At 39.8% G+C, this 17,271-nt stretch overlaps 1 protein-coding gene across 1 annotated transcript in view; it reads right to left on the bottom strand.

Annotated features, from left to right (window-relative positions):
- Positions 1–143: 143 nt before the first annotated feature.
- TRIM4 (tripartite motif containing 4) overlaps positions 144–17,271 on the bottom strand; it is a 32,374-nt gene continuing 15,246 nt past the window's right edge. Inside the window, exon 6 of the mRNA XM_037134918.2 lies at positions 144–1,853. Coding sequence (XP_036990813.2) covers positions 1,267–1,853 — 587 coding nt within the window. The 3' untranslated portion in view covers positions 144–1,266. The remainder of the gene's footprint in view (positions 1,854–17,271) is intronic.

Genomic DNA, 17,271 nt, shown 5'->3' with positions numbered 1-17,271 from the left:
AATCATTATCTTTAATGTAATATTCACAATCCTCTGAGTATGTACAATTGAGAGTAGAAAGGTAAAGTGAAAAAAACATGTATACAGGAAAAAAACTTAAAATAAACAAAGATGATACTGATCCACAATCTGCACTCAATAAATGCTTACAAATAAAAGTTGATTTGAGATATTTACTCAAATCCCCCCCAAAATAAAGTAGAAAAACATGTAGAATTTAACCCCAACACTCCCATTTGCCAGTTAAGCAATAATGAGTGAGTTACTCCAAAAGTTTGTTTTCTCACTCGTAAAAATAGGATTTTAATTTCCATCTCACCGAGAGCTCTTACAAGATTCATATAAAAGCATTTTGTAAGCAGGCTAGCACAGTGTAAATACTTAAGTGTTTTTGAACATTTTCAATATATTAATGAACTTGTACATACAACATATAATTTTGACAAATGGATGGATAATGAACACGTGAAGGCTGAGACCTGGTCGAGTGAAGAAGAGGAAGAATCTGGGCAGAGTAAGGGAAGACTGCCTCAGCTTTCTGGTCCAGAAAAGTGAGGGGTATTAGTACTAACTGGAAAGAGGAATTACTCAACTGAATTGAATCTGGATTCTATAAATTTGTCAGGTTTCAGAAAAAGTGACATAAGCCTGAACTGTGGGATGTCCACACTATGTGCCTACAGCACCAGTTAGGATAGTTCAGACTGCAACTAACCAAAATGCAACTAAAATGGCCTTATACGAAAAGGGAGCAATAATCTCATATAACAAGAAACGATGCCAACGAACACCGTGTTTCTTCTTCCTTCCCAATGTTACTGTACCTTCCTCAATTTCTGCACAGCTGCTAACATCAGAAAGGGGGCCGTGTTCCCAAATGCCGCTTTTTAGAAGCTACAAAAACATTTCCCAGAAAGTTTCCCCACCTTGGAAAATTCCCCATCCTATCTCATTGGCCATAATTATCTCACATGGAACTGCTTCTCCTGACACATGCAGAGAGCACATACCAAATGGTTCAATTAGAAAGAACAAGGGAAAAAAAGCAGAGAAGTGGGGCAAATGGCTACTAGAAAGGCAACAACAGGGTCTGCCCTTTCTGTCCATGCACAGAATATACAGGGAGTTGAACAAAACATGAAACTGGAGTCTGAATGAGTATTTCTCATGTACTACAAAGGATCAGGATGTATACAGTGAAAGAAGAGGATGGGTGACCCTGGGCTGGGATATAGGCCGAGATTCTTGGGTAAGGAAAGAACAGCCTCATTTCCCACCAGTCACTGGTGGGAGGATTAAAGATGCTAATGGGCTCAACCAAAAAAATGGCCGGAGATGTGAGACAAAAGAACAAGAAAACGTGTGTATGTGCACTCCATCCACAGCATTGTAGAATGAGACATCCCCAGCCTCATAATCTAGGAAAACTCCCACTCGCTGAAGAGCTGGCTCTACACTGGTGGAAACTACAGGGTTACCTGTTAGGGGCCAATAGCAGGTGGAGCTCCAACAAATAGCCAAGATGCCCACATCAGGGGATATTTCTGAATGATTAACAATCTCCAGGACGTCCTCCCGACACACTCCCACAGCAATCACCAGGCCACTTTGGTTCTCAACTTCCCAGTAATATTTCCCTGAAGTAAAAATGTTTTTTCCCAAAACACTTGGTAAGTGTTGAAATCTCTTCACAGAATGCGTGGTCTGCTGAGGATTCCTCCGTGTGGTAAAGTAGTTCCATGCTGAAGAAAATACCGGCCAAGAACTGGCTGGTGTTCCATTTTGCATGTACCTCCCTTCCTGGGAGAAGACAAGTTTGGGGTGAGCTGTGTCTTCAGCTACACTGATAGCCACTGGAGAGAAAACGAGAGCTGAGATAAGTAACACAAGAGCTTACCACCAGCCCTCCTCCAAAAATACCCATCTTTTCCAATTTTGGTCCCATCCTTCTCCTCCTAACGAGTACAGTCAGGGATGAGCATCCTCGTTGCCTCTCAACTATTCATCAGGTGGGTCTAGTGGGCCATAGAATGGCCATAGTGAGCAACCTAAAATTCTCATTTTCCTTTGGCTCCAAAAGACTAACACCTAGAAAATGGGGAGCTCATTAGTTCATGGCCCTCACTCTTCATGATCAGCATAAACTTTGGAGAAACATTAATAAATTCTGACTTATTGAATCAGAACTAGATCAAGGCTGCTGACTAGCTGAATCATTGTATAGGTACACATGGATGTCGTTAACTAGGTTTCTCTTCACTTATTCCAGTTGTTCACTTGCCATCTCCACAGGCCCCCAACAAATAACTCAAAACAGAACTCTTTATCCTAAGTTCCTTCCCATATACTTTGGACTTGGCACCCCACAAATGCAGACACCACTGTCTTCTATGTTCTCTGAGGTATAAGAGTATTACCTCCACCCAAACACATTTGAAATCTTGAGATTATTCGACTGCTCTTTCCTTCTGACCCTCAATGACTAATTAATTCACTAAGTCCTATCAAATCTACCTCTAAAATATCAGTCAGGTTCTTTTCTCCTCTCCATTCCAACTGCGACAGTCTTTACCCAGACGTTCTTCAGCATCTTTTACTTTAACTGTCTATAACATCCTCCCTACCTCCAAATTCTCTTCCTTCCAACTCTCCATGCTGCTCTAGTTTGTCTTCTCTTTTTTAAATCAGGAATGGATATTAGGTTTTGTGCTTTTTTTAACATATTTTATTGATTATACTATTACAGTTGTCCCATCTTCTCCCCTTCACTCCCCTCCACCCTGCATACCCCCTCTCACCCACATTCCCCCACTATAGTTCATGTCCATGGGTCATAAGTTCTTTAGCTTCTCCATTTCCCATACTATTCTTACCCTTCCCCTGTCTATTTCCTACCTATCATCTATGCTTCTTATTCTCTGTTACCTCTTCCCCCCTCTCTCCTCCTCCCACTCCCCTGTTGCTAACCCTCCATATGATCTCCATTTCTGTGGTTCTATTTCTGTTCTAGTGGTTTGCTTAGTTTGCTTTTGTTTTTTTAGGTGTGGTTGTTAATAATTGTGAGTTTGCTGTCATTTTACTGTACATGCTTTTTATCTTCTTTTTCTTAGATAAATCCCTTTAACATTTCATATAATAAGGGTCTGGTGATGATAAACTCCTTTAACTTGACCTTATCTGGGAAGCACTTTATCTGCCCTTCCATTCTAAATGAAAGCTTTGCTGGATAGAGTAATCTTGGATGTAGGTCCTTGTTTTTCATGACTTGGAATACTTCTTTCCAGCCCCTTCTTGCCTGTAAGATCTCTTTTGAGAAATCAGCTGACAGTCTGATGGGAACTCCTTTGTAGGTAACTGTCTCCTTATCTCTTGCTGCTTCTAGGATTCTCTCCTTCATTTTAATCTTGGCTAATGTAATGATGATGTGCCTTGGTGTATTCCTCCTTGAGTCCAACTTCTTTGGGACTCTCTGAGCTTCCTGGACTTCCTGGAAGTCTATTTCCTTTGCCAGATTGGGGAAATTCTCCTTTATTATTTGTCCAAATAAGTGTTCCACCCATGGCTGTTCCTCTTCCCCTTCTGATACCCCTATAATTCAGATGTGGGAAGATGTCCTGGAGGTTCCTAAGCCTCTCCTCATTTTTTTTTTAATTCTTGTTCCTTCATTATTTTTTGATTGAATGTTTTTTTCTTCCTTCTGGTCCACTCCACTGATTTGAGTCCCAGTTTCCTTCCCATCACTATTGGTTCCCTGTACATTGTCCTTTATTTCACTTAGCATAGTGAAATATGCTAAAAATCTTCATTTTTTCATCTAATTTGTGACCAAATTCGACCAATTCTGTGAGCATCCTGATTACCAGTGTTTTGAACTGTGCATCTGATAGGCTGGCTCTTTGTCACTTAGTTATATTTTTTCTGGAGCTTTGATTTGTTCTTTCCTTTGGGCCATTTTTTTTTTTTTTTGTCTTGGCGCACCTGCTACGTATAATAAGGGGCTGAGTCTTAGGTGTTTACCGGGGCAGGGTAACCCATGTCTGTTTTGTGACACCATATGTGGGGGAGGGGTCCAAGAGGAAACAATGGCACTAGCTTCACTCTGTCAGATTTCAGTCACTTCCCCCACTACCCACAAGCAAATTGGGCCCTTCTGGTGCTGACTCCTGTGTGGGTGGTTTTGTGTACGTTCTAGGACCCTGTGGGTCTCTCCAACAAACTCCTGTGATGCTGGGAGTTTCTCACAAGTGTTTTCAGTTGGTGGTATGAGGTTTTATTTCCTCCTGCTGGGAGCGTGGGTTGTGTGGTCTGTCTTGCTCCCCAGTTCCACCAGGTTTATCTGTGTGCAAATATGGGACCACCAGGTCCACCTTGTGCACTGCGCCCCTCCAAAATCCTCCATCTCACTGGGCCTGCCAGCTACTACCTTGCAAGCCCAGGGTTCACCAGCCACTGCTTTGCCGAGACCCCTCTCCACCCAGCTGCCGTACTCTGCCCTCCTACTTACTGGTCTGAATGAATATGTCTTCTTTAACTCCTTGGTTGTCAGACTTCCATACAGTTCAATCTTCTGTCAGTTCTGGTTGTTTTTTGTTTCTAAATTGTTGTTGTCCTTATTTTGGTTGTGCAAGGAGGCACAGCGTGACTACCTACGACTCCATCTTGGCCAGAAGTCATATGTTAGGTTTTGACACAAGCTTTTTCTGCATCTACTGAATTGACCAGCTTTCTTTTTTTTACTTTGCTAAGTGGTAAATTACACTTGTTTTGTCGATGTTAAACCAACCCTGCTTTTCTGGGCTAAATCCCATTTGGTTGTGATGTATTATTCTTTTAATATGTTGTTGGATTCAATTTGTTAAATTTTAGAACTATTCTATGTTCATGAGAAACACTGATCTATATACAGTTCTCTTGTAATGTCTTTGATTTTGGTAATGCAGTACTCATAGAATGAATTAGGAAATGCTCTCTCCTCAATTTTTTTGTGAGTTATTGAAGAATAGATATTTCTTACATGTTTAGTAAATTCACCAGTGAGGCCATTTGGGAAGGGTTTTATTATTTTTTATTGTTGTTCAACTACAGTTGTCCCCATTTGCCCCCAGTACTGTCCCCTACCCTAACAATCCTCCACCTCCCACTCTCAATCCTCCACCCCCACTGTAATTACACACCAATATCTTTAATAGAAATTTAAGTTATTCCAGTTATCTATTTATTCTTGAGTAAACTTCAGTCATTTGTGTCTTTTAAGGATTTTGTACACTTTACCTATTGTACATTGTCAAATTTATCATCACAAAGTTGCTCATAAAATTTACTTATCCTATTAATATCTGTAGAGTTTGCAGTAATATTCTCTTATTCTTCACTTATTGACTTTATTGGGTGATATTGTTTAAAAAAATTGTATAGGTTTCAGGTATAGCCTCTCTCATTGTTGATATTAATAATAGGTGACTTGTTTTTTCTGGTCATTCTGGTTAAAGGTTTATTAAGAAAATCAATCTTCTCCTAAAAGCAGCTTTTGGTTTCATTAATTTTTCTACTGTTTTTCTGTGTTCCATTCCTTTGATTACTTACTTTATCTTCTTTTTCCAGTGTCTTAAGGTGGAAACTGGTCACTGATTTGAGACCTTTCTTTTCTAATATAGGTTAGTGCTATAAATTTCTCCTTAAATTCTAGGGTTATTGAGAAGTATGTTATTTAGTTTCCTAACATTTGGGAATTTTCCAAGGGTATTTTTGTTACTAATATCTAACTTAAATGCATTAGGATAAAAAAACATACAGTGTATAACTGAAATTCTTTTGAATTTAATGAGGTTTGTTTTATGGTCTACCTTGTTCTATCTAGTAAAAAAGTTCCAGGTATACTTTTTTTTTTCAAGTCCTCACCCAAGAATATGTTTATTGATTTTAAAGAGGGAGAAAGGGTGGGAGGGAGAGAAAGAGAAGAAAAGGGGGAGGGGGAGGGAGAGGGGGAGGGAAGAGAGAGAGAGAGAAACATCCATCGGTTGTTTCCTATGCACACCCCAACAGGGGACTGAACCCACAACTTAGGTATGTGCCTGGCCCAGGAATCAAACCTGCAACCATTTGTATATGGGATTAATGCTCCAGCCAACTGAACCACCCAGCTAGGGGTCCATTGATACTTTTTTAAAATCTGTATTCTGGTGTTCTATGTATATACATATCAGTGAGGTAAAGCTGGTTACTAGGGGTCTTCAAGCCTACTATATCCTTGCTAATTTTCTATTTGTTTAAAAATTATTGAAAAAAGGTATTAAAAGTCCAGCTATAATTGTTGATTAGTCTATTCCTCCTTGCAGCTCTATTAAATCTTTGCTTAATGTATTTTGAAGCTATAACTAGGTGTATCAATATTTAGAACTCTATGTCCTCCTGATGAATTAACCCCACTATCATTAAAAATAACCTTTTTATCTCTGATAATGTTCTTTGCCCTGAAATCTTTGATATTAATATAACCACTCCAGATTTCTTTTGACTAAAGTTAGCATGGTATACTTTTTTCCACTGTTTTACTTTAAACATATATGGGTCTTTATATTTAGGGCATTTCTTGCAAAATATAGTTGAATCTTTCTTTGTTTATCCAATCAATTAATCTCATCTTTTAATTAGGATATTCAGACAAGTTATATATATTTATACACACACACTTTTTAATCCTCACCCAAGGATATGTTTATTGATTTGGGGGTGGAGGAAGCAAGAAACACCAATGTGAGAAACACTGATTGATCACCTCCCAATTACCTCCCATACATGCCCTTACTGGGGTTCAAACCTGCACCCGGGTACATCCCCTGACCAGGAATCAAACCCGCAACATTTCTGGTGTATAAGATAATGTTCCAACCAACTGAGCCACCTGGCCAAGGCAGATGACTTATATTTAATATCATTAATAATAATTATCATGTTTCCCTTTTTAATTTTATATTTCAATTACAGTTGACATTCACTATTACTTTATATTAGTTTCAGGTATACAGCATAATGGTTAAGTAATCATGTACTCTACAGTGTTCCTTGATATTCCAGCACCCACCTGGCACCATATTTAAACTTATAATATTATCAACTATATTCCCCATGTTGTATTTTATATCCCCATGACTATTTTGTAACTATCAATTCGTAGTTCTTAATCCCCTTTCACTCAGTCCCAAAAACCCTCCCCTCTGGCACTCTGTTTTCTGTGTCTATGAGTGTATTTCAACTTTGTTCATTTCTTTTGTTCTTTAGATTCCACATATAAGTGCAATCTAATGGTATTTGTCTTTCTCTGACTGATATGTTTCTCCTAGCATAATATCCTCCAGGTCCATTCATGCTATTGCAAATAGTAAGGTTCCATTCTTTTTCTGGCCTAGTGATGTTCCATTCATGTATGTACCACTATTTTTTTATCCACTCATCTATTGATGGGCACTTTATTTGGTTCCAAATCTTGGCTATTGTAAATAATGCTGCAATGAACAGAGGGGTGCATGTGTTCTTTCAACTTTGTGCTTTGGGTTTCTTTGGATATATATACCCAGAAGTGGAATCGCTGGGTCCTAAGATATTTCCATTTTTAATTTTTTGAGGACCCTCCAGTTCTCCAAAGCACCTATTTGCATTCCCACCAACAGTGCATGAGGGTTCCCTTTTCTCCACATCCTCACCAACACTTGCTGTTTGTGGATTTATTGATAACCATTCTGACAGATGTAGATGATACCTCACAGTGGTTTTAATGGGAATTTCTCTAACAACTAGTGACACTGAGCATCTTTTCATGTCCATTGGCTATCTGCATGTGCTCTTTGAAGGAGTGTCTATTCAAGTCCTCTGCCCATTTTTTAAGTGGATTGTTTGGGTTATATGTGTTGAGTTGTATGAGTTCCTTATAAATTTTGGGTATTAACTCCTTATTGGATGAATCATTGGCAAATATTTCTCTTATTCAGTAGGTTGTCTATTTTATTGATGGTTTCCTTTGTTGTACAAAAACTTTTTAGTTTGATGTAGTCCTATTTGTTCACTTTTTCTTTTGTTTTTCTTGCCTGAGGAGATATATCAGAAAAAATAATGTTGATAAGAGAAATGCCAGACATTTTACTATGTTTTCTCATAGGATTTTCTTCCTTTTTTTTTGAGCCTCGATTTTTTTTGTTGATTATGCTGTTACAGTTGTTCTATTCCCCCCTCTTCATTCCCCTTCACCCTACCCCCCGTCCCCACCATTACCCTCCCTTTAGTTTATGTCCATGTGTCTCAAGTTCTTTAGATTCTATATTTCCCATGCTATTTTTGCCCCCCATCTATTTTCTATCTACTGTCTATGCTACTTATTTTCTGTACCTTCTCCCCCCTTCTCCTCCTCCCACTCCCCTGTTGCTAACCCTCCTTGAGATCTTCATTTCTATGTTTCCACTCCTGATCTAGCTGTCCTTTTAGTTTGCTTTTGTTTTAGGTGTGGTTGTTAATAACTGTGAGTTTGTTGTCCTTTCACTGTTCATGTTTCTTTAACTTCTTTTTTCTTAGATAAGTCCCTTTAACATTTCATATAATAAGGGCTTGGTGATGATGAACTCCTTGAATTTGATCTTATCTGAGAAGCACCTTATCTGTCCTTCCATTTTAAATGAAAGTTTTGCTGAATAGAGCAATCTTGGTTGTAGGTCTTTGGATTTCATGACTTGGAATACTTCTTTCCAGCCCCTTCTTGCCTGTAAGGTCTCTTTTGAGAAATCTGCTGACAGTCTGATGGGGACTCCTTTGTAGGTGACTGTCCCCTTATCTCTTGCTGCTTCTAGGATTCTCTCCTTCATTTTAATCTTGGCTAATGTAATGATGATGTGCCTTGGTGTGTTCCTTCTTGGGTCCAACTTCTTTGGGACTCTCTGAGCTTCCTGAATTTCCTGGAAGTCTATTTCCTTTGCCAGATTGGGGAAATTCTCCTTTACTATTTGTTCAAATAAGTTTTCCACTGGTGGCTGTGCCTTTCCCCCTTCTGGTACCCCTATAATTCGGATGTTGGAGCGTTTAAAGATGTCCTGGAGGTTCCTAAGACTCTCCTCATTTCTTTGAATTCTTGCTTCTTGACTCTTTTCTGTTTGGCCATTATTTGCTTTCTTCTGGTCCACTCCATTGATTTGAGTCCCAGTTTCCTTTTCATTGCTATTGGCTTCCTGTGCAATTCCATTCATTTTAATTAGTTTCACCTTCATATATTTGTCTAATTTGTGGCTATAATCAACCAGTTCTGTGAGGATCCTGATCACCAGTGTTTTAAACTGTGCGCCTGAGAGTTTTGCTATTTCTTCATCACTTAGATTTATAGGCTCTGGGGCTTTGAGATCTTCTTGAGCCATTTTTGGTCTGTTTGTGCCCTTTAAGTGTGAGAAGCGGAGGCTTGGAGTCCCAGGTCGCTGGGTTGTGACGCTGTATGTGGGGGCGTGGTCAGAGCAAGGAAATGGCAGCCCCCTCTGCTGTTTCGTGCCGCTGGGTGAGGAACAGAGGCTTAGGTGGTTCACCTGGGCCGGGCCACTCAGAGTTGCTGGGTTATGACGCTGTATGTGGAGGTGGGGTCAGAGCAGGGAAATGGCAGCGCCCTCCCTGCCTCTGGCCGCAGGGACCGGCTGGCTCCCGGTCCAAATGCCTACTCCCTCGCTTGTCTATCCGCGCACCAATGCGCGACCACAGTCAACCCACATCCCTGCTCTCTCACTGTTTCCCCACGGTTGCTCGCTTGATCGCTTGCTCGGTCGCTCACTGGGTCCAACCCTGTGCCTGGGTTCCTCGCGCCTGAGTCGTCTGTTCGAGTTTTCCTGTACAACCCCGCTCCACCAGCTGCTGGTTTCACCCCTTACTGGTCAGGCTGAAGAATTTGTTGTTAACAGACTTCCGAAAAGTTCAATTTTCTGTGTTCTGGCTATGTTTTCTGTTACTAATATTTAGTTGTCTCTAAACTTGGTTGTGTGAGAAGGCACGGCTTATCCACCTATGCCTCCATCTTGGCGGAAGTCTCTTATAGGATTTTCGTGGTTTCAAAACCACAAAAATACATTAAAGTCTTTAATCCACTTTGAATTTATTCTTGTATTTGGTATAAGAAGGTGGTCTAGTTTCTATTTTATTGTTTATGCTATTACAGTTTTCCCAATTTTTTTCTCCCCTTTATCCCTGCTCTGCCCTGCACTTCCCAACCCTCTAGCATTTTCCCCCAGCGTTAGTTCATTTCCATGGGTTGTACATATAAGTTCTTTGACATCTCTGTTTCCTATACCATTTTTAACCTATCCCTATCTATTTTATGCCTACCAATTATGCTTCTTATTCCCTGTACCTTCCCCACCCCCGATTCTTCCTTTCCCTTTTTCCATTGAAAACCCTCCATGTGATGTCCACTTCTCTGATTCTGTTCCTGTTGCAGGTGTTTGCTTAGTTTTTGTTTTTAGGCTGTTATTGATAGTTGTGAGTTTATTGTCATTTTACTATTCACAGTTTTGATCTTTTATTTCTTAGATAAGTCCCTTTAACATTTCATATAATAAGGCCTTGGTAATGATGAACTCCTTTAACTTGACCTTATCTGAGAAGCACTTTATCTGCCCTTCTATTCTAAATGATATCTTTGCTGGATAGAGTAATCTCGGATGTAGGTCCTTGACTTTCATGACTTCAAATATTTCTTTCCAGCCCCTTCTCGCCTGTAAGGTTTCTTTTGAGAAATCAGCTGATAGTCTTATAACACACCTTTATAGGTAACTGTCTCCTTTCCTCTTGCTGTTTTTAAGAGTCTCTATCTTCACTCTTGGGTAAATTAATAATTATGTACCTTAGTGTATTCCTCCTTGGGTCCAATTTCTTTGGGACTCTGTGCTTCCTGAAAGTCTATTTCCTTTGCCAGACTGGGGAAGTTTTCCTTCATTATTTGTTTAAATAAATTTTCAACTTCTCGCTCTTGTTCTTCTCTTTCTGGCACCCCTAGGATTTGGATGTTAAAGCACTTAAAGTTGTCTCATAAGTTCCTAAGCCTCTTCTCTCTTTGAATTCTTGTTTCTTCATTCTGTTCCAGTTGGATGTTTATTTCTTCTTTTTGTTCCAAATAATTGATTTGAGTCCCAGTTTCCTTCCCTTCACTGTAGGCTCCTGTATATTTTGCTTTATTTCACTTTGGGTAACCTTCATTTCTTCCTTCACTTTGTGACCAAGTTCAATCACTTCTGTGAGCATCCTGATTACCAGTGTTTTGAACTCTGTATTGATAGGTTAGCTATTGCTTCATTGTTTAGTTCTGTTTAGTTCTGTTTCTGGACCTTTGATCTGTTATTTCATTTGGGCCATATTTCTTTGTCTCAGCACATTGGTCCAGGTAAATGTTTAACTCCTTGGATGTCAGAGTTCCATGCAGTTTCATTTTCTGGTACTTCTGGTTGTTTATTGTTTTTAAATTGGTTGTTATCCTTTTTTTGGTTGTGCAAGGAAGCAAAGCATTTCTACCTATGCCTCTATTTTGGCCAGAGCTCTAATTTCTTTTTTTTCCATGTATCTGTCCAATTTTCCCAACACCATTTATCAAATAGACTATTTCTACCTCGCTGAATAGTCTTGCCTCCTCTGTGAAATTTTAATTACCCATATAATCATGGGTTTATTTGTGGGCTCTCCATTCTATTCCACTGATCTATATGTCTGTTTTCCTGCCAGTACCAAATGGCAGGCTGTTTTGATTACTGTGGCCTTATAGTATAGTTTGATTAGGTCCAATTAGAAAACCTCCAATAGGCTTTCTATTTGTCTTACTTGTTCCTTTTTCAGCCTTCCTTTTTATTTATCAAATATTATTTATGATTCCACTTTATCACCTTTAACTGTTTTACTTTAGTGTTTGCTGTGAGGCTTATCAGAATCTAGCTTCAAGTGATATACCATCACTTCAAGTGATATAATAATTGTATAATAATATATTTCCATTCTCCCCTTCTAACATTCATGTTATTGTTGTGTATTTTACTTGCAATATGTTACAAACTCCACAATTTTTTTTCTGTTTAAATATTCAATTACTGCATCATTCATCATTCCCAGGAGAAACAACAAACAGGATATGTGTGTATTCAGAAAGAGATTATAGTGATCCCTCACCTATCGCAGGAGTTACCTTCCAGAGACCCCTACGATAGGTGAAAATCCATGAAGTAGTGGCATTGTATTTATTATTTATATACATTTTAAAGCTTTATAAACGTTTCCCACTTTCTTATTAACCTTTCCCACACTCTTATAAACACTTCATATGCTCTTAAACACTTTCTATACTCTTAAACCTATGTAATTTTAAAAACATAAAATTCTACATGGGTATTCGCCAGTGAAGTATACTAAAACTTGAATGATGAAGATCATGAATTATGTAGCTGTGAAGTACTAATGGCGATGAAGGCGATGACAATGAGATGAATGTACTGCACAACCAAGAGCATTATAGCTTTTCTGAAGGCACCACTTCATTGGGTGCTTCATCAGGTGGTACAGTGTCTTCGCCCTGGGCCATAACTTCTATTTCCGCTAAAGGGATAGGTGCAACTGATCTCTTCGCCCTAGTGATGAACATAGTTATGAGGAGTTGCTGACACTGCTTTTTATCCACAGAGGCAGTTTCTCCATGCAGAGAAACGCTCTTCAGTCCAAAGCGTCTCTGAAATTTGTCAAACCAGCCCTTCCTGGCACTGAATGGGGTTGGTCTGGTAGGAGAAGCACTAGATGGTCCTGCTCCTGTGTCGTTGTCCTCGTCTTCATCCTCATCACTGTCGTGAACGTCTGTGCTTTCCACAAAACTATCATAAAGTTTCTTGGCCTTCGTCTGGATAGTGTTGATATCCAGTGAGATATTATTTTTCCTGCAGTCATTTATCCACAGAGCCAATGCAGACCCCATCCTCACAATGGCCTTAGTGTGGCAAGTGACCACCCTCTTTGCAGTCTTGTTAAAAGTCATTGTTGCCGTAGACCTAATATTCTTCTCATCTTTCTTTATGCAGTGAACAGAAGATTCGTTGATTCCATAATGGTGGCCAACAGCCACATAGCTTTTGCCTTCCTTTAACATGTCGAGAAGTTCCACCTTTTCTTTGATGGTAAGCATATTCCTCTGGCGCTTGGGTTCATGCCTTAGAAGGTGTAGAATGTTTGGGTGGCATCATAAGACTTGAAATAAATTCAAACTTTGACGAAAATTTCACATAAACACAATACCACAGAGCAACACTATGCACAGTGATCAGATGTCGATGTGAAGTGGACAAGGAGAGATGCTGAACATATGGGCACAGTAAGAGAGCAAACAGAACAATGCCATGGTCACTGAGACAATCAGCACCCAGGATACAGAACACAGTGCTGTGGTTGGTCACCCTCCATTCCATCAGCCAATAGTGTGCCATGTACAATCTCAGGCTGGCCAACTTGCACAACTAGCAGTGGCATACTGCATTTCCATTGTGTATAGTACAGTATTCATCCGCTGATGAAATATACTATATTTTATTTTGATTTAATATTCTTTCAATATGTTTGAGTTAACATTTTTATATTTTTTATATTGTTTTAAATGTTTTAGGTAAAAATAATTAAAATCGTAAATATTATATAAATACCTATATACCGCAAAATCCCGTGATATAGTGAAAACTCTGTGATACAGAATTAGATATATATATATATTTTAAAACTGTGATACGGTGAAGCCACAAGAAGTGAACCGCAATATAGCAAGGGATGAATGTATAAGGTATTGGTTCACATGAATATGGTAACTGGCAACTTCCAACATCCAACCTGCTGTGTTGAACAGGCTCAAGACCCAGGCAAAATCAATGCTCCTGCTAAAAGGCCATTAGGCAGGAAAGGCCAAAGCTGCAGATGAAGTTCAAAGGCACTTCCCTCTTGCTTGGGGGTGGGGAAAGATGCTTCAGCCCTTTGTTCTAGTTAGGCCTTCAGATGATTTGATGAGGCTCACCAACATTATGGAGGGCAATCTGTCTTACTCAAGTTCCCCAACTTAAATGTTAATCTCATCCAAAATACTTATAGCAACAACCAAAATAATGTTTGACCAAATATCTGGGCACCCTGTGATCCAGTCAAGTTAACACATAAATTAACCATCACTATTAACTTTTAATGATAATTGACACACACATACACACACACACACAGAGTATAGTTGGTAGGGTAATAATATAGGTGTAATAATTCATATTTTTAATTTGAACATTTCACCTAAAATGTCCTATGGTGTGCTTCTTGAGTGTGATGTTATGCTACAGAATCAAATGCTTATGATTTTGTAATAAAAAGGGGCATTACCTGTGCCACACCCTATATATATATTTATGATATATCATTATCATTTCGGGTAATCTTTTTTTTTTTTTAAATTTTTTTATTGATTATGCTGTTACAGTTGTTCTATTCCCCCTTTATTCCCCTCCACCCTACCCCCATCCCCACCATCACCCCCCTTTAGTTTATGACCATGTGTCTCAAGTCCTTTAGATTCTATATTTCCCATGCTATTCTTGCCCCCCCATCTATTTTCTATCTACTGTCTATGCTACTTATTTTCTGTACCTTCTCCCCCCTTCTCCTCCTCCCACTCCCTTGTTGCTAACCCTCCTTGAGATCTTCATTTCTATGTTTCCACTCCTGATCTAGCTGTCCTTTTAGTTTGCTTTTGTTTTAGGTGTGGTTGTTAATAACTGTGAGTTTGTTGTCCTTTCACTGTTCATGTTTCTTTAACTTCTTTTTCTTAGATAAGTCCCTTTAACATTTCATATAATAAGGGCTTGGTGATGATGAACTCCTTGAATTTGATCTTATCTGAGAAGCACCTTATCTGTCCTTCCATTTTAAATGAAAGTTTTGCTGGATAGAGCAATCTTGGTTGTAGGTCTTTAGATTTCATGACTTGGAATACTTCTTTCCAGCCCCTTCTTGCCTGTAAGGTCTCTTTTGAGAAATCTGCTGACAGTCTGATGGGGACTCCTTTGTAGGTGACTGTCCCCTTAGCTCTTGCTGCTTCTAGGATTCTCTCCTTCATTTTTATCTTGGCTAATGTAATTACGATGTGCCTTGGTGTGTTCCTTCTTGGGTCCAACTTCTTTGGTACTCTCTGAGCTTCCTGGATTTCCTGGAAGTCTATTTCCTTTGCCAGATTGGGGAAATTCTCCTTTATTATTTGTTCAAATAAGTTTTCCACTGGTGGCTGTGCCTTTCCCCCTTTTGGTACCCCTATAATTCGGATGTTGGAGCGTTTAAAGATGTCCTGGAGGTTCCTAAGACTCTCCTCATTTCTTTGAATTCTTGCTTCTTGACTCTTTTCTGTTTGGCCATTATTTGCTTTCTTCTGGTCCACTCCATTGATTTGAGTCCCAGTTTCCTTTTCATTGCTATTGGTGTCCTGTGCAATTCCATTCATTTCAATTAGTTTCGCCTTCATATATTTGTCTAATTTGTCCGTATAATCAACCAGTTCTGTGAGGATCTTGATAACCAATGTTTTAAACTGTGCGTCTGTGAGATTTGCTATTTCTTCATCGCTTAGATTTATTTCTGGGGCTCTGAGATCCTCCTGCGCCATTCTTGGTCTGTTCGGGCCCTTTAAGAAGTGGTGCCTTGGATTCCCAGGTCGCTGGGTTGTGACGCTGTATGTGGGGGCGTGGCCCGAGCGGGGAAATGGCGACCCCCTCTGCCGCTTCTCACAGCTGGGTGTGGAGGAGCAGTGCCTTAGGTGGTTCACCAGGGCCGGGCCGCTCAGAGTCGCTGGGTTATGACGCTGTATGTGGAGGTGGGGTCAGAGCAGGGAAATGGCGGCCCCCTCCACTGCCGCTTGCCGTGGGGACCTGCCGGCCCGGTCCAATCGCCCACTCCCTTGCCTGTCCACCCGCGCACAAATGCGCGACCTCAGTCAACACGCAGCCCCGGCCCGGCTGTCTCCCCCGCGGTCGGTCGCTGGCCTGGTTGCTCGCGCGGTTGCTCACTGGGTCCAACCCTGCGCCTGGATTCCGCACCTGAGCCCGTCTGACCGAGTTTTCCTGTGCAACCCTGCTTTACCAGCCTCTGGTTTCACCCCTTACCGGTCAGGCTGAAGAATTTGTTGTTAACGGACTTCCGAAAAGTTCAATTTTCTGTGTTCTGGCTGTGTTTTCTGTTGCTAATATTTAGTTTTCTCTAATCTTGGTTGTGTGAGAAGGCACGGCACATCCACCTATGCCTCCATCTTGGCGGAAGTCTCGGGTAATCTTTTAATTCTAGGTTTTTCTTTCAGTTCTTTGAAGATTTTGCTCACTTACATTGTTTCCAATGAGAAATGTGATGACTGACATGTTTATCTTTGTTCCCCTTTAACATATTCTTTTTATCCTATTGCATTTAAAATGTTCTCTTTCATCACTGGGTTTGGTGTAGTTTTCATCATATTTCTTGCACTTAGGGTTTGCTGAACTATTGCATCTGTGTACATACAGCTTTCAATTTTTGAGCTGAAAAATTTTGGGCCATTATTTCTTCAAATATGTTTTGTTTCATCCCATCCTACTTCTCTCCTTCAGGGACCCTAACTATCACATATAATGGTGCATGGAGTTGCCCACAGCTCACTGATGCTCTTTTCATTTTTAAAGTATTTTTCTGTGTTTCATTTTACAGTTTCCCCTGCTCCATTTTCAAGATCATTAATCTTTTCTTCTATAATTTCTAATCACCTATTAATTCAAAGCAGTGTAATTCTTCACCTCAGTCATGATAGTTTTCATCTCTAGACGTTTGACCTGGGATTTTTAAAATATCTCCCATGTCTCTATTTGCCTATTTACAGAAGAGTTATAATAACTGTATTAATGTCCTCCTATGTTTATTCTGGTCAATTCCAGGTTAGTTCTGATTGATTATTCTCACTGTGGGTCATGTTTTCCTACCTTTTTGCATGCCTGGTGAGATTAGATGTGAAACATTGTGCATTTACATTAAGTACATACTCATTTTAAAAAATTCCAATCAATCTTCTTGAGCTTGTCCTGGCATGCAGTTACTAGGGAATAATTTGATCATTTGGGGTCTTCTTTCATGATTTTTAAGGTGGATCCAACACACTAATCAATGTAGGGTTAATTATTCCCCACTAATTAGTCAAGATTTTCCTGAGTACTCCATCTGGTACCCCATAAATTAGGAGTGCTCCAGTCTGGC

Source organism: Artibeus jamaicensis, unplaced genomic scaffold (assembly GCF_021234435.1).
Source record: "Artibeus jamaicensis isolate MK-2021 breed Jamaican fruit bat unplaced genomic scaffold, CSHL_Jam_final contig_956, whole genome shotgun sequence".
In the NCBI taxonomy this organism is placed as follows: domain Eukaryota; kingdom Metazoa; phylum Chordata; class Mammalia; order Chiroptera; family Phyllostomidae; genus Artibeus; species Artibeus jamaicensis.
Note: the sequence above shows the minus strand (reverse complement) of the source record. Positions and strands in the feature narration are given on the sequence as shown.